We start from the raw sequence: 15,654 nt of genomic DNA, 5'->3' as shown, positions 1-15,654 counted from the left end.
AATCTCAGCACTTTGGGAGGCCGAGGGAGGCGGATAACGAGGTCAGGAGTTCAAGACCAGCCTGGCCAACATGGTGAAACCCCATCTCTACTAAAAACACAAAAATTAGCTGGGCATGGTGTCAGGCACCTGTAATCCCAGCTACTCAGGAGGCTGAGGTCGGAGAATCACTTGAACCCAGGGGGCAGAGTTTGCAGTGAGCTGAGATTGCATTGCACCACTGCACTCCAGCCTGGGTGATAGAGTGAAACTCTGTCTCAAGAAAAAAAAAAAAAAAAAGGATTGTAAGGAGTAAGTTGCTAAGAAAAGTTGGAGGAGAAAAGAAGGTAATTTTTAAGAGGACGATATTAGAACAATTCCAGACCCAAAGCAGAGAGTTTCTAACTAAAACTACCATTGTCATTGGGGAACAAATTATGTGCACCAATAGAGAAATGCTTTTCAAACTGACCAATCAAATCAATGGGGCCATAATTTTTTTTTTTTTTTTTTTTTTTTTTTTTTTTTTTTTTTTTTTTTTTTTTTTTTTTTTTGAGACGGAGTCTCGCTCTGTCGCCCAGGCTGGAGTGCAGTGGCTGGATCTCAGCTCACTGCAAGCTTCACCTCCCGGGTTTACGCCATTCTCCTGCCTCAGCCTCCCGAGTAGCTGGGACTACAGGCGCCCGCCACCTCGCCCGGCTAAGTTTTTGTATTTTTTAGTAGAGACGGGGTTTCACCATGTCAGCCAGGATGGTCTCGATCTCCTGACCTCGTGATCCGCCCGTCTCGGCCTCCCAAAGTGCTGGGATTACAGGCTTGAGCCACCGCCCCCGGCGGGGCCATAATTTTTAAACCTGCCAGTCAGTTAAATTTATTAATTAGATAGTATCATCAACATCTGGTATTGAGGTAGATTTAGAATTGGTAGACTCAGAAAAACAAATGGACTTAAATTTTTCCTTGAACAAAGTGGTTGTTTGACTGATTTAGAAAGTTTATTTTCGAACATTTCAGGATTACAGTAACTATTAGAGTCACAATTCCAGATCAGCAACTCTGTGACTCCTAATGCAGCTGATTAACTTCATTGTAGTACATCGAAAGAAATAAAGAATAATGATTTGATCTTCTTTAGGGGTTTCATGAATCACCAGAAGCCTATTAATTCTCTCATAAATATAGCTTTAGACATTCTGGGTCTTAGAAAGGGAAAGGTAAAAGGTGATCACTTGGTTTTATCAGCTAGTATTTATCTACAATAGCGTTTACCTGATATTTACTTTGAAAAACAAGGAAAACACTATTGTTACTCCCTGTCACTTGTTACTGAAGGAACTGAATTAGAAGGCATTGTAGCTTTTTTAAGCCCAGGTTAAAAATTCATATCGTGTTTCAGATCGCCATGGCTTCCCAGGTCAAGAGCAGCTTGAAAAGGTCAATTTTACAATTTTACCCAGCTTTATCCCCACCTGTACTTCACTCCTACATCGTTTAGTAAAAACTGCATTACTTTGAAGTTGAAGGTTGCATTTAGGCAGGCAGAGCAGCTTTACTCCCACCCTGAGTTGGAGCAGATAATGGATTCCGCAGAACAGGTGTCCAACTGGCCAAGGTCATCGCACAATGAGTCAGTGTAAATATCCAAATTGCAGTTGTGGACAAACTCAGCACATGACAGGTGCAGTTGATAAGTGTCCTTTTGTCTAGGTGTCACAGTGGTCTGAGGACACGGAACAAATCAAATGAAAAAGGTTGTGCCTGCCTTAGAAGGTTATGTCTTTACTAATCCTGTAGCAACCAGCAGGCTGGCATTAATCTGTGCAAATCTCTGCTCTGGTGTGTTTGGACGATTTTGTTTTTCAGGAGCTATTTGTTCAGGGGAAACAAATGGAAAGTGGAAAGATGAAGTCAGTTTTCTCGTGACGTTTTCAAGGATGAATACTTGTGAAGGACAAGCAGGCAATCTCTTCTTAGAAAAAGTCAATCCAGAGAACCTAGAAGGTCCTTCAGAGTGGCAAATAGAAGATCGCAACTTGAAGGAAAACACGAGTAAGAAAATCCGAAGACTCAGCCCATGAGAAAGAAGAGAAACTATAATTTCTAATATATTACAAATTCATGGTTCTCAGCACTGCACTTAAGTTTCAACCTCAGACAATGCCTAAAATTCAAAGGCATCAGATATATGTGAGGTGGGAATGACTGCTCACAGAAAATGGATTTAAGTTTCTAGAATTAAAAAAAACAATCTAGTTGATGAGATGAAACAAATTTAGAAAGATACAGGACCAAGGTGCATGTATTAAAGCTAGTTTATAGCACTGCTTATTTCCTAGATGAAAAGGCTAAGATAATGTTAAATACTTTACTCAAAGTTAAATCATAGAAAGTAAATGAGTGTAAACTTGTTTATTTATATCCCAGTGTAATGGAAGAGTCAGCAAACATTTCTGAAAACAGCCATGTTAAGAAAGCAAAATAACTCTCTTACAGACTTAGAACAGAGTGTACATATTAATATTGGTTCATAGAATTTTGTCCCCACTTCAGAAATGAGAAGGGTGAAGTTAAATGACTTGTTTAATGTTATTCTGTTAGAGTGGAAGAACCCAAATTCAAGGCCAGGTCTTTTGACTGTTAACCCACTTTTCCTGTTACTTTACCACAGTCCTTGTAGCACTCTGAGTAGCAAAACAGGCCTCCAGAAAATGCTGAGTCTAACAAGGCCTACTACATTGTCCTCCTTCCAGGGTCAGTGCAGCGATAGCTGGGTAGGAGTGCTTGGCCTGCACGTTGACAGTGGGAGCCATAGCCTTCTCTCTCTCTCTCAAGGTACAGTTTGCCAACAAATATATTTTTTGAGCACCTACTATGTGTCAGAAATCATTCTAATTACTGGGATACCATACAGAGTGACAGATTCCTTGCCCTCAGAGGACTTTTATATTAGTGGAGGAGACACAATCAGTAAGCATTGAACAACTAAATACATCACATCAGGTATTGGGAAGAAAATGAAATCGTGACTAGCTCTGGCAACATAAGGAAGGGACTAAGGTCAGCTGGGTTTTTTGGCTAGTCTGGTTGGTGGGTTCATTAAGCCACTGATCTCAGTACCTGTGTGGCACTTGAGGGTTGAGGCTGTATGACGAGTGAAGACTGCCACAATACTGCTGAAGCAGTAATGACGATACCCCAAACAGTAACTTGAATACTGGAAATGACAAATAGTGAAATAGCCCATGAAACAACATTGCCAATACATAATATTGTGTGAACCAGGTGACCCATCCAGTGTTTAGAGTCTGGGCCAAGAAATGTGGACATACAAAAAAAGTAGGATAAAATCTTCTGGGTGGAAACTATGTGTGTGTGGCTTCCCTAGGAGAGACAGAACTGTGGCAGTGCTCGTACAGGAACACCTCCTAACCCTGAAGTTATTCCACGTTGTCCTAAAATGGTTGATACATCCACCACTTACCATGTAACAAACATTATTATAAACACTTTACACAAATTAACCCATGTCTAAAAATTACCTCACAGACACTGTTGTGCATGTTTGACAAATGAAGAAACTGAGGCACAAACAGCTTAAGTAACTTTCCTGTAATAGGCTCAATAATGTCCAAAGATGTCCACGCCCTAACCCTTAGAACCTGTGCATTTGTTAACTTATGGAATGAAAAGGCCTTTGCATATGTGATCAAGTTAAGAATTTTTGGATAGAGATACTATCTTGGATTATCTGAGTGGGTCCATTATAATCACAAAGATTCTTGTAAGAATCAGAGAAGGGGATGGAAGCAGAGGCCAGAGTTAAGTGATCAGATGTTAAGGAGCTTAGGCAGCTTCAAGAAGCTAGAATAAGCAAGGAAATAGATTCTTTCCTACAGCTTCCAGAAGAAATGTCACCCTGATTTTAGCTCAGTGAAACTGATTTCAGACTTCTGGCTTCCAGAATTATAACATAAAAAATCTGTGTTGTTTGTGTTGACTTAAGCCACTACATTTGTGGTAAGCAAAGCAGCAACAAGGAAACTAATACATTGCCCAAGGTTACGATGCTACGAAGTGGCAGGGCGAGGATTAAAACTGAGGCGATCTAGTGCTAGTTACAGGGATTTAACCACTGTGTTATTTAGGGCCTCTCGCAGGCAGAATAAAATTTCACCCTGCAAGCAAAATGGGGGTCTCCTAGGTTTTCCTCTTATGCTGAGAATTCCAGGTCCTGGAGAAGAAGAAAAAGAGAAAGAAAGAGAGAGAGAGAGAAGGAGTGAGAGAGGGAAGAAGGAAGGAAGGAAGGAAGGAAGGAAGGAAGGAAGGAAGGAAGGAAGGAAGGAAGGAAGGAAGGAAGGAAGGAAGGAAGGAAAAAAGCAAAAACAGAAAGAGGGAGGATGGGAGGGAGGGAAAAAGTAAAAATGATTCTACACCAGCTGGTATATACCAATACCCTTCCCTGCCCCATGTCTTCACAGCTGTGTGGCAAGTGAAGACCAATGGATCCAGGCTTCCTGATGCTTGTATTTATCATGATTCACTTAGGAAGGGTGGGGAAAGAAATGCTAATTACACACTTACCAATGGAATACTTTTACAAGGATCAAAATTTCTCGCTGCAGCCATGAAAAAGAATGAGAGCTGGCGGCCATTATCCTTAGCGAAATAACGCGGAAACAGAAAACCAAATTATCACATGTTCTCACTTGTAAGTGGGAGCTAAATAAAGAGATCACATGGACACTAGGAGGGGAACAACAGACACTGGAACCTACTTGAAGGTGGAGGGTGGGAAGAGGGAGAGAATGAGAAAAAATACCTATTGGATACTATATTACCTGGGTGACGAAATAATCTGTACACCAAATCCCCGCGTCAAGCAATTGACTTATATAACAACCCTGACATATACTCCTGAACCTAAAAGTTAAAAGAAAAAAAAAAAAAAAACATATACTAAAATGAAAACGATTCTCACTGTAACAATATTATCCCCTCGTGATTATTATATTCCTAAGTTTTAGGCACTTTTACATCCTGCTCGCTGCCCCCAGCTCTCTTAACACAGCATCCAGGACATAGTGGGCGCTTATAAATACTGATGGAATTAAACTGAGCGCTTATGCTAGCATATTTAGACCAGTGCTTTTCAAACGTCAAGGTGCATGTGAATCCCTGGGGACACCGTTAAAATGCAGATTCAGAGTTAGAAAGTCTGGTTGGAGCCTGACATTGGGCATTTCCACCGAGTTCCCATATGATGTTTGTCTATGTTCTGTATTTTTCAAGGTCTCAGAAAATGAGACCTCCCTATCCATGTACAAATATGAGTCTCACAAACTGTGAAAATTTAATGAAAGTTTACAAAGAGCATAGAAGTAGATGTTTCCTCTTTTCCCCTACCCTCCCAATAAAGGGAACAAATTAGATACGAGGGTTCAATGGAAAGAGTTGCAACAGCATCCAGGCGCTCGCTCTCCTCCGGTCTTCCTGAGAGACAGGGAAAGGGGTAATGAGAGGAAGGAGGGAAGTGTCCAGGAGCTCCCACGCTGCTGTTCCTCTTCCATTTTCAGCTTTTAAAGAACACCCGCCCCTTCGAACCACCGAGGTCATGGGCGAATACACCGGAGCGCAGCACCGCGCCCCCCCTGCCCGCCTCCGCGCCCTTGCCCAGACCGAGGCGGCCGACGCGCCTGCGTGCGCGCTAGGTATAAATAGGTCCCAGGAGGCAGCCACTGGGCAGAACCGGGCTGCAGGAGCCGCGGGCCATGGCGGGCGAGAACCACCAGTGGCAGGGCAGCATCCTCTACAACATGCTTATGAGCGCGAAGCAAACGCGCGCGGCTCCTGAGGCTCCAGAGACGCGGCTGGTGGATCAGTGCTGGGGCTGTTCGTGCGGCGATGAGCCCGGGGTGGGCAGAGAGGGGCTGCTGGGCGGGCGGAACGTGTCGCTCCTGTACCGCTGCTGCTTTTGCGGTAAAGACCACCCACGGCAGGGCAGCATCCTCTACAGCATGCTCACGAGCGCAAAGCAAACGTACGCGGCACCGAAGGCGCCCGAGGCGACGCTGGGTCCGTGCTGGGGCTGTTCGTGCGGCTCTGATCCCGGGGTGGGCAGAGCGGGGCTTCCGGGTGGGCGGCCCGTGGCACTCCTGTACCGCTGCTGCTTTTGTGGTGAAGACCACCCGCGGCAGGGCAGCATCCTCTACAGCTTGCTCACTAGCGCAAAGCAAACGCACGTGGCTCCGGCAGCGCCCGAGGCACGGCCAGTGGGCGCGTGGTGGGACCGCTCCTACTTCGCGCAGAGGCCAGGGGGTAGAGAGGCGCTACCAGGCGGGCGGGCCATGGGGCTTCTGTACCGCTGCTGCTTTTGCGGTGAAGACCACCCGCAGCAGGGCAGCACCCTCTACTGCATGCCCACGAGCACAAATCAAGTGCAGGCGGCTCCGGAGGAGCGGCCGAGGGCCCCCTGGTGGGACACCTCCTCTGGTGCGCTGCGGCCAGTGGCGCTCAAGAGTCCACAGGTGGTCTGCGAGGCAGCCTCAGCTGGCCTGTTGAAGACGCTGCGCTTTGTCAAGTACTTGCCCTGCTTCCAGGTGCTGCCCCTGGACCAGCAGCTGGTGCTGGTGCGCAACTGCTGGGCGTCCCTGCTCATGCTTGAGCTGGCCCAGGACCGCTTGCAGTTCGAGACTGTAGAAGTCTCGGAGCCCAGCATGCTGCAGAAGATCCTCACCACCAGGCGGCGGGAGACCGGGGGCGACGAGCCACTGCCCGTGTCCACGCTGCAGCCCCATTTGGCACCGCCGGCGGAGGCCAGGAAGGTGCCCTCCGCCTCCCAGGTCCAAGCCATCAAGTGCTTTCTTTCCAAGTGCTGGAGTCTGAACATCAGTACCAAGGAGTACGCCTACCTCAAGGGGACCGTGCTCTTTAACCCGGGTAAGGGTACTGGCCTTGGGCGCCGGCTTTTCCCAGCTCACAAAAGCATCAGGCAGTGCCTATCTAGGGGCGCGGGCAGTAAGGAGTTTTCAGTGATCAGGAGAGTGTCGGGACAAAGGTGAAGAAATCATGACTAACTCAGCAGAGTTGGGGTGGGGGGCTCCAGGAACCACTTCTCCTGAGTGGGCTGCTGTCAGAAACTCAGCCAAGAGGAGGGGAGTTGTTTGTTTAGGTTTGTACTTAGCTCTTTACACGTTTCTTACTACAGAAAAGTTTGTGCCTTCATGGGAAATGGTTATTCTTTCTTTAGCTTTCTTTGAAGTCCAGAGCTTATCTTTTTCTAAAAAAAGTTTTTGCTCACTGAAGATTCTGCGACATCGATTTCTGAAACTCCATTCTGAAATTTACTAGAACCTTTTTTTGGGGGGAGGAGATCTATTAGGGCTAGCAAAAAAGGAAACATTTGTTAAAGGGTCCCATAGAGAGACTATTCCCTAGGGACACTGTCAGACAGTACACTGGATGTAGTGTTTCATAGGCCTGCCTCTGAATGGTTATTTGTATGGTCCTAAGCATCTGGACTATCCCTTCCTCCAAATCTCTGTGAAGAATATCAGGTTGGCAAAGGGATAAGAAAAAAAAAAAAAAAAGTCACTTTAGGGACTGAGAGCAGGAACACTGTATTTTAGAATTCAAAGAGACTTTAGAGACCTCCTAATCAACCCCCTTTGCTCTGTAACCTTCCCCCACCGCATTTTACTGTGTAGGTGGATGTGTCCCAAGGTCCCAAGTGACCTTACTCCAAAGTAAATGGCTGGTGTGTTGTGGCACCTGAGGGTCCTATCTTCTGGGCCCTGTGGGATGTCAGCTGCACCAAACTTTCAGGTTGTCTGTTGGGTGCAGGACACACTGTCCCACAGGGTGCAACCAAATCACTGGGGGAACATCTCCCTGGACAGCCAGGCACCTTGTCTTGGGTGTTTCTCTCTACTAGAATCATCTTCAACCAGCGTCCTTTTGAAATGATTGAAGTGGAAAAAAATTTTCCAGGCAACTTGAGTTGGGATAGTTTCCATAATGCTCCTTTTGTATCTTTTCCCTGGTGCTGGAATCTCTGATTATGTCCTGGCCCCCTGCCTAGCATATTTGAGAGTGCATAATATATATAAATATATTTAATATATATATTTAATATATTTAAATTTATTATATGGGATATACAAAAGACAAACAGCAAAGAGAGGCCACAGTCTCAATAGGCGTTACCTTTCTCCCCAATATAGGTACATTTGAGTTTCAAACACACTCAGCTTAGCTGGTTAAACTCATACTGAGAAAGGATTAGGAAAAGTCAATCAAGAACAAGGAAGAAGTGTGCGTGTGTGTGTCTGTGTGTGTGTGTGTGTGTGTGTGTGTTAAAAGTATATAAAACAGGGTCAAGGGAAAGAGGGAAACTATTGATACTGAAACTAATGGAATGTAAATTTCTGGAAGGTGAGCCCCTTTCACCTTTATATCCCAACAGGACAAGGAACGTAGTGGATGATTAATAATACTAGCTGAAGGAATAAGAAGACTGTTTTCCAAATTATCTTGAGAATCATCTGTGACCCTTATTATGAATGCAGATTTGCAGACACTGGGCTAGAGCTACTGAATCAGAATCTATAAGGCAGGAGCCTAGAAAGACTTTTATCTACTCCCTCCCACCCCCAGCTACACACACACAAGTACTTCTTATGCACAGGCAAGTCTGGAAAACAATGGTATAAGCAAAAAGGTAACATATAATAGACACTGGGGTGAGCTGAGGTCTCTATGTCATGAAACGTGAGGTTTAAACGAATTATTATCCCACCAAATACACACACACACACGCACACTTCTTCCTTGTTCTTGATTGACTTTTCCTAATCCTTTCTCAGTATGAGTTTAACCAGCTAAGCTGAGTGTGTTTGAAACTCAAATGTACCTATATTGGGGAGAAAGGTAATGCCTATTGAGACTATGGCCTCTCTTTGCTGTTTGTCTTTTGTATATCCCATATCATAAATTTAAATATATTAAATATGTATATTAAATATATTTTTAATATTAAATATATATTATATATTATATAATATATATTAAATATATTAATATATGTTAAATATATATTAATATATTTATATATTAAATATATATAAATATATTAATATATATTAAATATATTAAATAAATATATAAATATATATATTAAATATATATATGGGTTGTCTTTTGTATATCCCATATAATAAATTTAAATATATATATATATATATATATATATATATATATATATATGGGTTCAAAGTTAAGGAGATATAAAACTGTGGAGTCCATTTGCGTTTTCTCTGCCCTGACCTTATTTTGAAGGCCAGTTTGTGTGTGTCTGTGTTGGGGGAACCACTTGGGTGGGGAGAAGGTAAAGGGGTATATTGTGAACACAGAGAGAAGTAATGTGGCATTCACAAGATGAAGTTTCCACAAGTCATGAATCTAGACCTAGAGAAGCTTCAGATTTCTGGTGGTGTTTCATGCAAGCCTCTTCCTACTTTCGTCGACGGAATTCAAACAAAACGAAATTGGGTCTTAAGCCTGGATCTCAAGTGGTAGGTAGTAGGGGATGATAATGTGTGAACTAGGGTAATCAGAATTGGAATATGGATTAAAATTCTTGCTTTAATTTTGTTCTTATTTTATTTATGAGATTTGATATTTGCCTGTAATAGGAGTGCCTCTTGCCTATTACCATTAGTATATTTTTTTAAGAACACCGGTTCTGCTGCTCTGTGGTGATTGGCATGGTGTTTTAAAAATACTTTTCCATTGATTTTTTTAGGAAAAGGGAAGGAAAATGATTACAATCATCATTAGCATCATTTAAACCAAGTGGTCAACTGCTAATTACTTGAATACAAGTTAAAGAACTTTGCAATGATATTATTATCATGGAAGATCAAAGGACCTTCAAAAGCAGCCTCCTCTTATTACTTTCCTTATAAAAACTTACATGCTCTTAAACTTTCCTGCATTGTATTTCATTCACTTTTCCTTAGGTATCACACTATACTGCAAAAGGTCATGTGTTTTCAATTACAAAAGTTATTTTTGAATCATGGTGCAATTCGTGATGTTTTCATGTTTACTTTTTAAACTTTTAATGACTATAAGAATGTTCAAAAACTTCTTACTCTGATATTTTTGAAAAGAGCCTTTTCGAATATTCATAAGAATCATTCTTTTATTTTTTTCAAAACCTTCCCCGATACAGAAATCATGGTACAATGAGCTAAGTGGCTATTGTTAGCTTTCAAATTATTCGGGGCCTCTAGATTAATATTGGCCTGCAGCCAAAGAGGTAAAATGAAACTGTGTGTCAAAGTTTGTGGCTGTGAAGTTTACCACCATTGGCTGAACGATCAGTATAATGGCGGGAAGTTCAAAGAAGAATGGTAAAAGCATTTGTCATCTGGCAACGCTTCTTGTTTCTCATGGCTTGTTTCTCATAGGTAAAGTGCCCACCTCTTGAAATATCATGAACTTCTTCATATTTGCATAGAAAGTGAACTGGAGTGATGATTCATTAAACTATATTCTACTGTCATATTAAATCGTGTGCATTTGTTGGCTCATGGCCAGTGTATTTGCAAACGTGTGCATACAAACATAGTGAATATTAAGTAAGAATGATCACATGATGTTTCATTCTTGGACATGTTGCTTCTGAAAACTTAGACTGGTTTGGCATTTTACCCTTTTAACCAGGAAGCTTGGGGTCTTTTTTAATTGGGACGAAACAGAAATGGGCATTTTTAAAAAGCTATCTAAGGACTCTGTGGTGAGCTGTTTTATAACAAAGAGATTTTTCTCCCTCCAGACGTGCCGGGCCTGCAGTGCGTGAAGTACATTCAGGGACTCCAGTGGGGAACTCAGCAGATACTCAGTGAACACGCCAGGATGACGCACCAAGGGCCCCATGACAGATTCATCGAACTGAATAGTACCCTTTTCCTGCTGAGATTCATCAATGCCAATGTCATTGCTGAACTGTTCTTCAGGCCCATCATTGGCACAGTCAGCATGGATGATATGATGCTGGAAATGCTTTGTACAAAGTTGTAAAGGCCTGTGGGCCACACAAATGCAGTAGTGCAGTTCACCATGAGGGAAGAATAAAGAGCTGTGGGCAAAAGAGTGTAAAATATTTTAAAATAAACTTTCTTATTATTTTTACATGCAGAGTATTTTGTATTCAATTAAAGAAATACTTTTATTCCAGACAGTTATAAATTTCTCTGTTCCATAGTTAAAGAAGACATTTGCCAACAGGTAACATATCTCTGTACATCTTTTTAAAAATAGCAGGGTACTACTATAATAAGCTATTTTCACAAGTGTAGCAATTTCAGGGAACCTACTCAAATCAAATTTGTACATATTGTTATAATAAATGTTAAGGTCTTAACCATTAACTTGATTGAAAAGGGTTTCAGCAGGGTTTAAGTAAGGCTTCAAAAACTATTATAACTAGCCAACATAAGCAAAAAGTATCTTTGGAAGTAACATCATGACATTGAATGTAATTATGTGCCAGTATCAGTGGCAGGTCACTTTGCTCTATCTTCATTTCCACTTCCATCAGCCATGTGGAAGACTGCGTTTGCATCCAACTGGAGTCAAGAAGCAATCTGTAATTATAAAGACACGTGGAAGTGAAAGAGATTTTCAGCTTTTTGGGGTATCTTTTTTGTGCACAGTTATGGATTTAAAGTTTCACAAGGAACATACATTCTATAACGAGGGGTTATAGTTCCAGAAAGCTCAACATCATTATGAAACCACTAATTATGCTTCCTCTTTTAGATACATTATGTTTGTAACTGGTATATTGAACAAGCATGGCATGAAATCATAAAGCAACTTTATTGTTGACTCCTGCTGCCCCTTTAATTATCATCCATAGAACTGGTTTTTCTTTGTCTCCAGATAAAATTTAGGCTACTATATGTCTATTTGTTTATGGGCAATAAATTGCCTGTTATTAATGAGTATATCTAGTCTAGAGTAATAACCCATTGCAGGAAGTCTTAAACTTCCTTTTGTGCAGACCCCTTTGGCAGTCTGTTGAATCCTATGGACATTTTGTCGAAATCAGGCTCTCAGAGGAATGCAGTAGGGCTGAAGAAAGCGTCATGATAGTCACAGCACACACACACACACACACACACACACACACACACACACATAATCCCTGAGGGCTCATGTGGTCCCCTGGAAACAAAGAGTTAAAAGTGTTAGGGCACCCCAGCAGGATATGCATCGGTCAGGCAGCCCCCAGTGTGGCCTCCCACCGAGGTGCCTCCTGCCCCAAGGTATTCAGTCCAGTAAAAGTAATTCAGTTCAGCCCCCGGTTTTAGAGGGGCTGCCTGGGGCTGTCAGTCTCAAATAGTTCTGTCACTGACACTACTTCATCTGCCTGGTGAGTGTAGATGGCATCTGGACACGTTCTGCGGGGACATGCAGTGGAAGCTGGCCCTCTGCTGCCAGCTCATAGTCACCCTGTCCCGTGCCATCTAGGCTCAGCCCTTGGTCTGAGTCCAAAGCGCCTGCAGCACTTGCAAAAGCAGCGCAAGAGTTTTCTTCGAAAAGAGGGGAAAGCTTCCAGAAGCAGTTCCAGAAAGCAAAAATCATTAATGCCCTACCTCCTCCCCTGAGCCTTCCCTGGTGTCAGGGTTGTTTTTCTCGACTGTTACAAAATCAATGTGTCCCATTCAATAATCCCAGCTTTACAAATTTTCCTAATCACTTCTTTTTTCACCCAGACCTTCTGGAAGGATTGTGTGTAAGGGGGACAGAAGCATTATCACAGAGTAACGTTTTAATACAACTTAACCAGAAAGACACATCATGTTCAGGAAGCGGTCAGGGCAAAATCCTGATTTTCAATATTTTTTCAAAATGGGTTTACATACCACCCCCCATGCCTTTTTCCGTGATCATTTATTTAGTGAACACCTAGCAAAAATCAATCCTTTTCTGAGGACGCTGCATTGGATGATCAAACTGCCTTACTAAGGTGTGTACAACAGGAGAAAGGCAAGGGAAGTAAAGGCAGGCTATCAGTCCATTGTTGCAAACTGCAGCTAACCTGGAAAGTGGAACATAAGTCAATAGCCATGAGACGTCCCTGAGAGTCTGATGTATCAGGGGTGGGCAGAGGGGTCACATACCCTGTGGTGTGCCCCTTCCTAAATTGCAGCCTTCGGCTAGAATCACAAGTTAGGAACGCAATCAGGCTGTTGTATCCCATATCAGAAATATCGAGTCCATCAGCAGCTCCATTTCTAATGGTCCCATCAGAGAACAAGCCTTTTTCTCTAGGGCATCTGCAGGTGACCCAGATGGTCAGCTAGCATCCATGATGTTTTATAGCTGTGACCCCGCAGGGATGTCTTAAATTTGTGGCAGTTCCAGAGACTGAGCTCTGTTCATTGAGCTTGTGTGGACTTTCAGTTCAGCACAGCTCAGTGCTGAAAATGAAACAGGCTATAACCGGCAGTATCAGGTTTCAGTCAGGTCCAGGGAATTAGGATCTGTGAATTCAGTATTCAAAAAAGCTAGAGGCTTTTCTTCAGCAGCAGCAGCAAAGCTAAGACGCTGTAGGCCAGATACCTGTGTTTCAAGTCCAAGTAACAGGCAAGGCTGTTCCTAAGGACTTTTTACCCTGTTAGGCCAGATTGTTCAAACTGACCCATGCAAAAATATGTATGTCAGGCTAGAAAATCATCAGCCTCTAAGGGTCAGAAATCTGATTTAACAAGAGCTTATTGGCAAAAGCAAACAAAACCCCACAACTCCCTAACCCCTGAAACCTGCTTTGAAAACCCCAAAAGCGTGTCTTCATTTGGAGATTGGCTCCCTTTTCCAGAGGCTCCAGTAGGCATAATTTTGGCAAATAAAATAAAATAAATTATCCGTTACTGAGCCTTGTTTCCAATACCAAGAGTATAAATTCCAATCTGCCCACCTGTGGCAAAAAAGCAAGGGAGCTGTGTTTCATTAACACTTTTTTTTTCCTTTGCAGCTTTTCCTGATTGAGATGACCCTTCTAGCATTTATGAAATTATAAGCACATAACATTGCACATCAATTTTCATCAGACATCCACATGCAATAGCCACAAATGCAAAGCTGTGAATTAAAATTCCTGTTTTTTTCTTATTACGAGTTTACTAAAATCCCTAGCAGTAAATTTTCCATTTACAGAGTTCACATCACAGCTGCCAGGAGAACCCAGCTGGGATGGAAGGGAAAGGGAGGGGAGCAGCAGCAGCCAGGCTGGAGAAATAGCTAAGTGGGTTTCCCTCTCTTCCTTCTTCCCTCCCTCCCTCCCTTCCTCCCTTGCTCCCTTTCTCCCTCCTTTCCTCTCTTCCTCCCTTCCTCCCTTTCTCCCTTCCTCCCTTTCTCCCTTTCTCCCTTCCTCCCTTTCTCTCTCTCCCTTTCTCTCTCTCCCTTTCTCTCTTCCTTCCTTTCTTCCCTCCCTCCCTCCCTCCCTCTCTCTCTCTCTCTCTCTCTCTCTCTCTCTTTCTTTCTTTCTCCTCTGCTTTATCTAAATCCTTGCTCTAGCCCTGGAAACAGACTTAATTCTTTTTTTCTCTCTATTTGGAGGAGAGAACAACTACAAACTACATTTTATGATATTTGGCACATCCAAAGCCCATTGTACAGAATGTTTGGGCCCTTTTTCCTCCTGCGAGGGTGTTAGGGAGGGGGAGAGACTACAAAAAACAAAGCTATCATCACCTAGGCTATGTTACTGTTTCCTATCCCACCTCGCCCCACTTACTTCAGCACAGCCAACTCTGTATGGTCAAAAGCACCTAGCAGATCCAGAGAGCCAGCCCTCCTGGGATGAATCTACCCTTTCCAAATTCAATAGGTAACTTTTTACCTCTGATCACAGACAGCAGCTCAGTTGCTGTTTCATATTATGGTTAACTCCATAGCCACCCAGGTACCAGGGTTTCATAATTCCCTGCCCTTCTCTCTTTCTTTTCCCCAAATAATACTGCAGCTAGATTTCAGTGAATTGAGGTCATTCTAGCAAATCTCACCACTGCCACCATTGTGTCGTTGTTCCCAAGACCACTCTCGTATTCAGATATTTGCTAAAACGTCTCACAGCACTCCACAGGTACTTGTACTCACAGTTGTACATTATGGCGATATACTAAGAGTATAAGGCTGGGTCATAGGGAGAAAACACACAGGCCTCCATACGCAGGCCACTTTATAGTCTCTTCCTCCCATGAGGGGTCATAAAGGATATACTCTTTCCCCAGCAATAAAAACTCAGCAACATGTGTGTGATTATTTCTGCTCAGGGAAACCCTTTTTAGATTCCACCCTTAGGGCTTTTATAGAGAGCTGGTCACGTAGGTACCCTCTACCTAGCACGTACCAAAATTCCAGACACACAAAAAGGAAGTAGGTGCTCGGTATGAACTATGTTGTTTGCACAAACTGTCCAGGCACAGTGAGTCGCCCCTATGAGTTAGGGAAGGTTGAGAACACTCTCAAAATTGAAGTTCCCAGATGCCAGCCAAAAACTAACCTTCTGAGCAGGCCATCCTAAGGATAGCAGTCTCAGACCTACTACGTTAACTCTTTTCTGCACAGGTACTGCCAATATTACTGTGTCGTGTTGCCTGCATT

At 43.0% G+C, this 15,654-nt stretch overlaps 1 protein-coding gene across 1 annotated transcript; it reads left to right on the top strand.

Moving 5' to 3' along the window:
• The first annotated feature begins 5,517 nt into the window (after positions 1-5,517).
• On the top strand, positions 5,518-11,172 carry NR0B1 (nuclear receptor subfamily 0 group B member 1). Its single transcript, XM_050775906.1, has 2 exons — positions 5,518-6,915; positions 10,817-11,172. Exons 1-2 carry the CDS (start codon positions 5,748-5,750, stop codon positions 11,059-11,061), a joined length of 1,413 nt encoding a protein of 470 aa, XP_050631863.1. The 5' UTR covers positions 5,518-5,747; the 3' UTR covers positions 11,062-11,172.
• Positions 11,173-15,654: the final 4,482 nt, after the last annotated feature.

Source organism: Macaca thibetana, chromosome X (genome assembly GCF_024542745.1).
Source record: "Macaca thibetana thibetana isolate TM-01 chromosome X, ASM2454274v1, whole genome shotgun sequence".
NCBI classification, from domain to species: domain Eukaryota; kingdom Metazoa; phylum Chordata; class Mammalia; order Primates; family Cercopithecidae; genus Macaca; species Macaca thibetana.
This window is presented reverse-complemented; position numbering and strand designations above follow the sequence as displayed.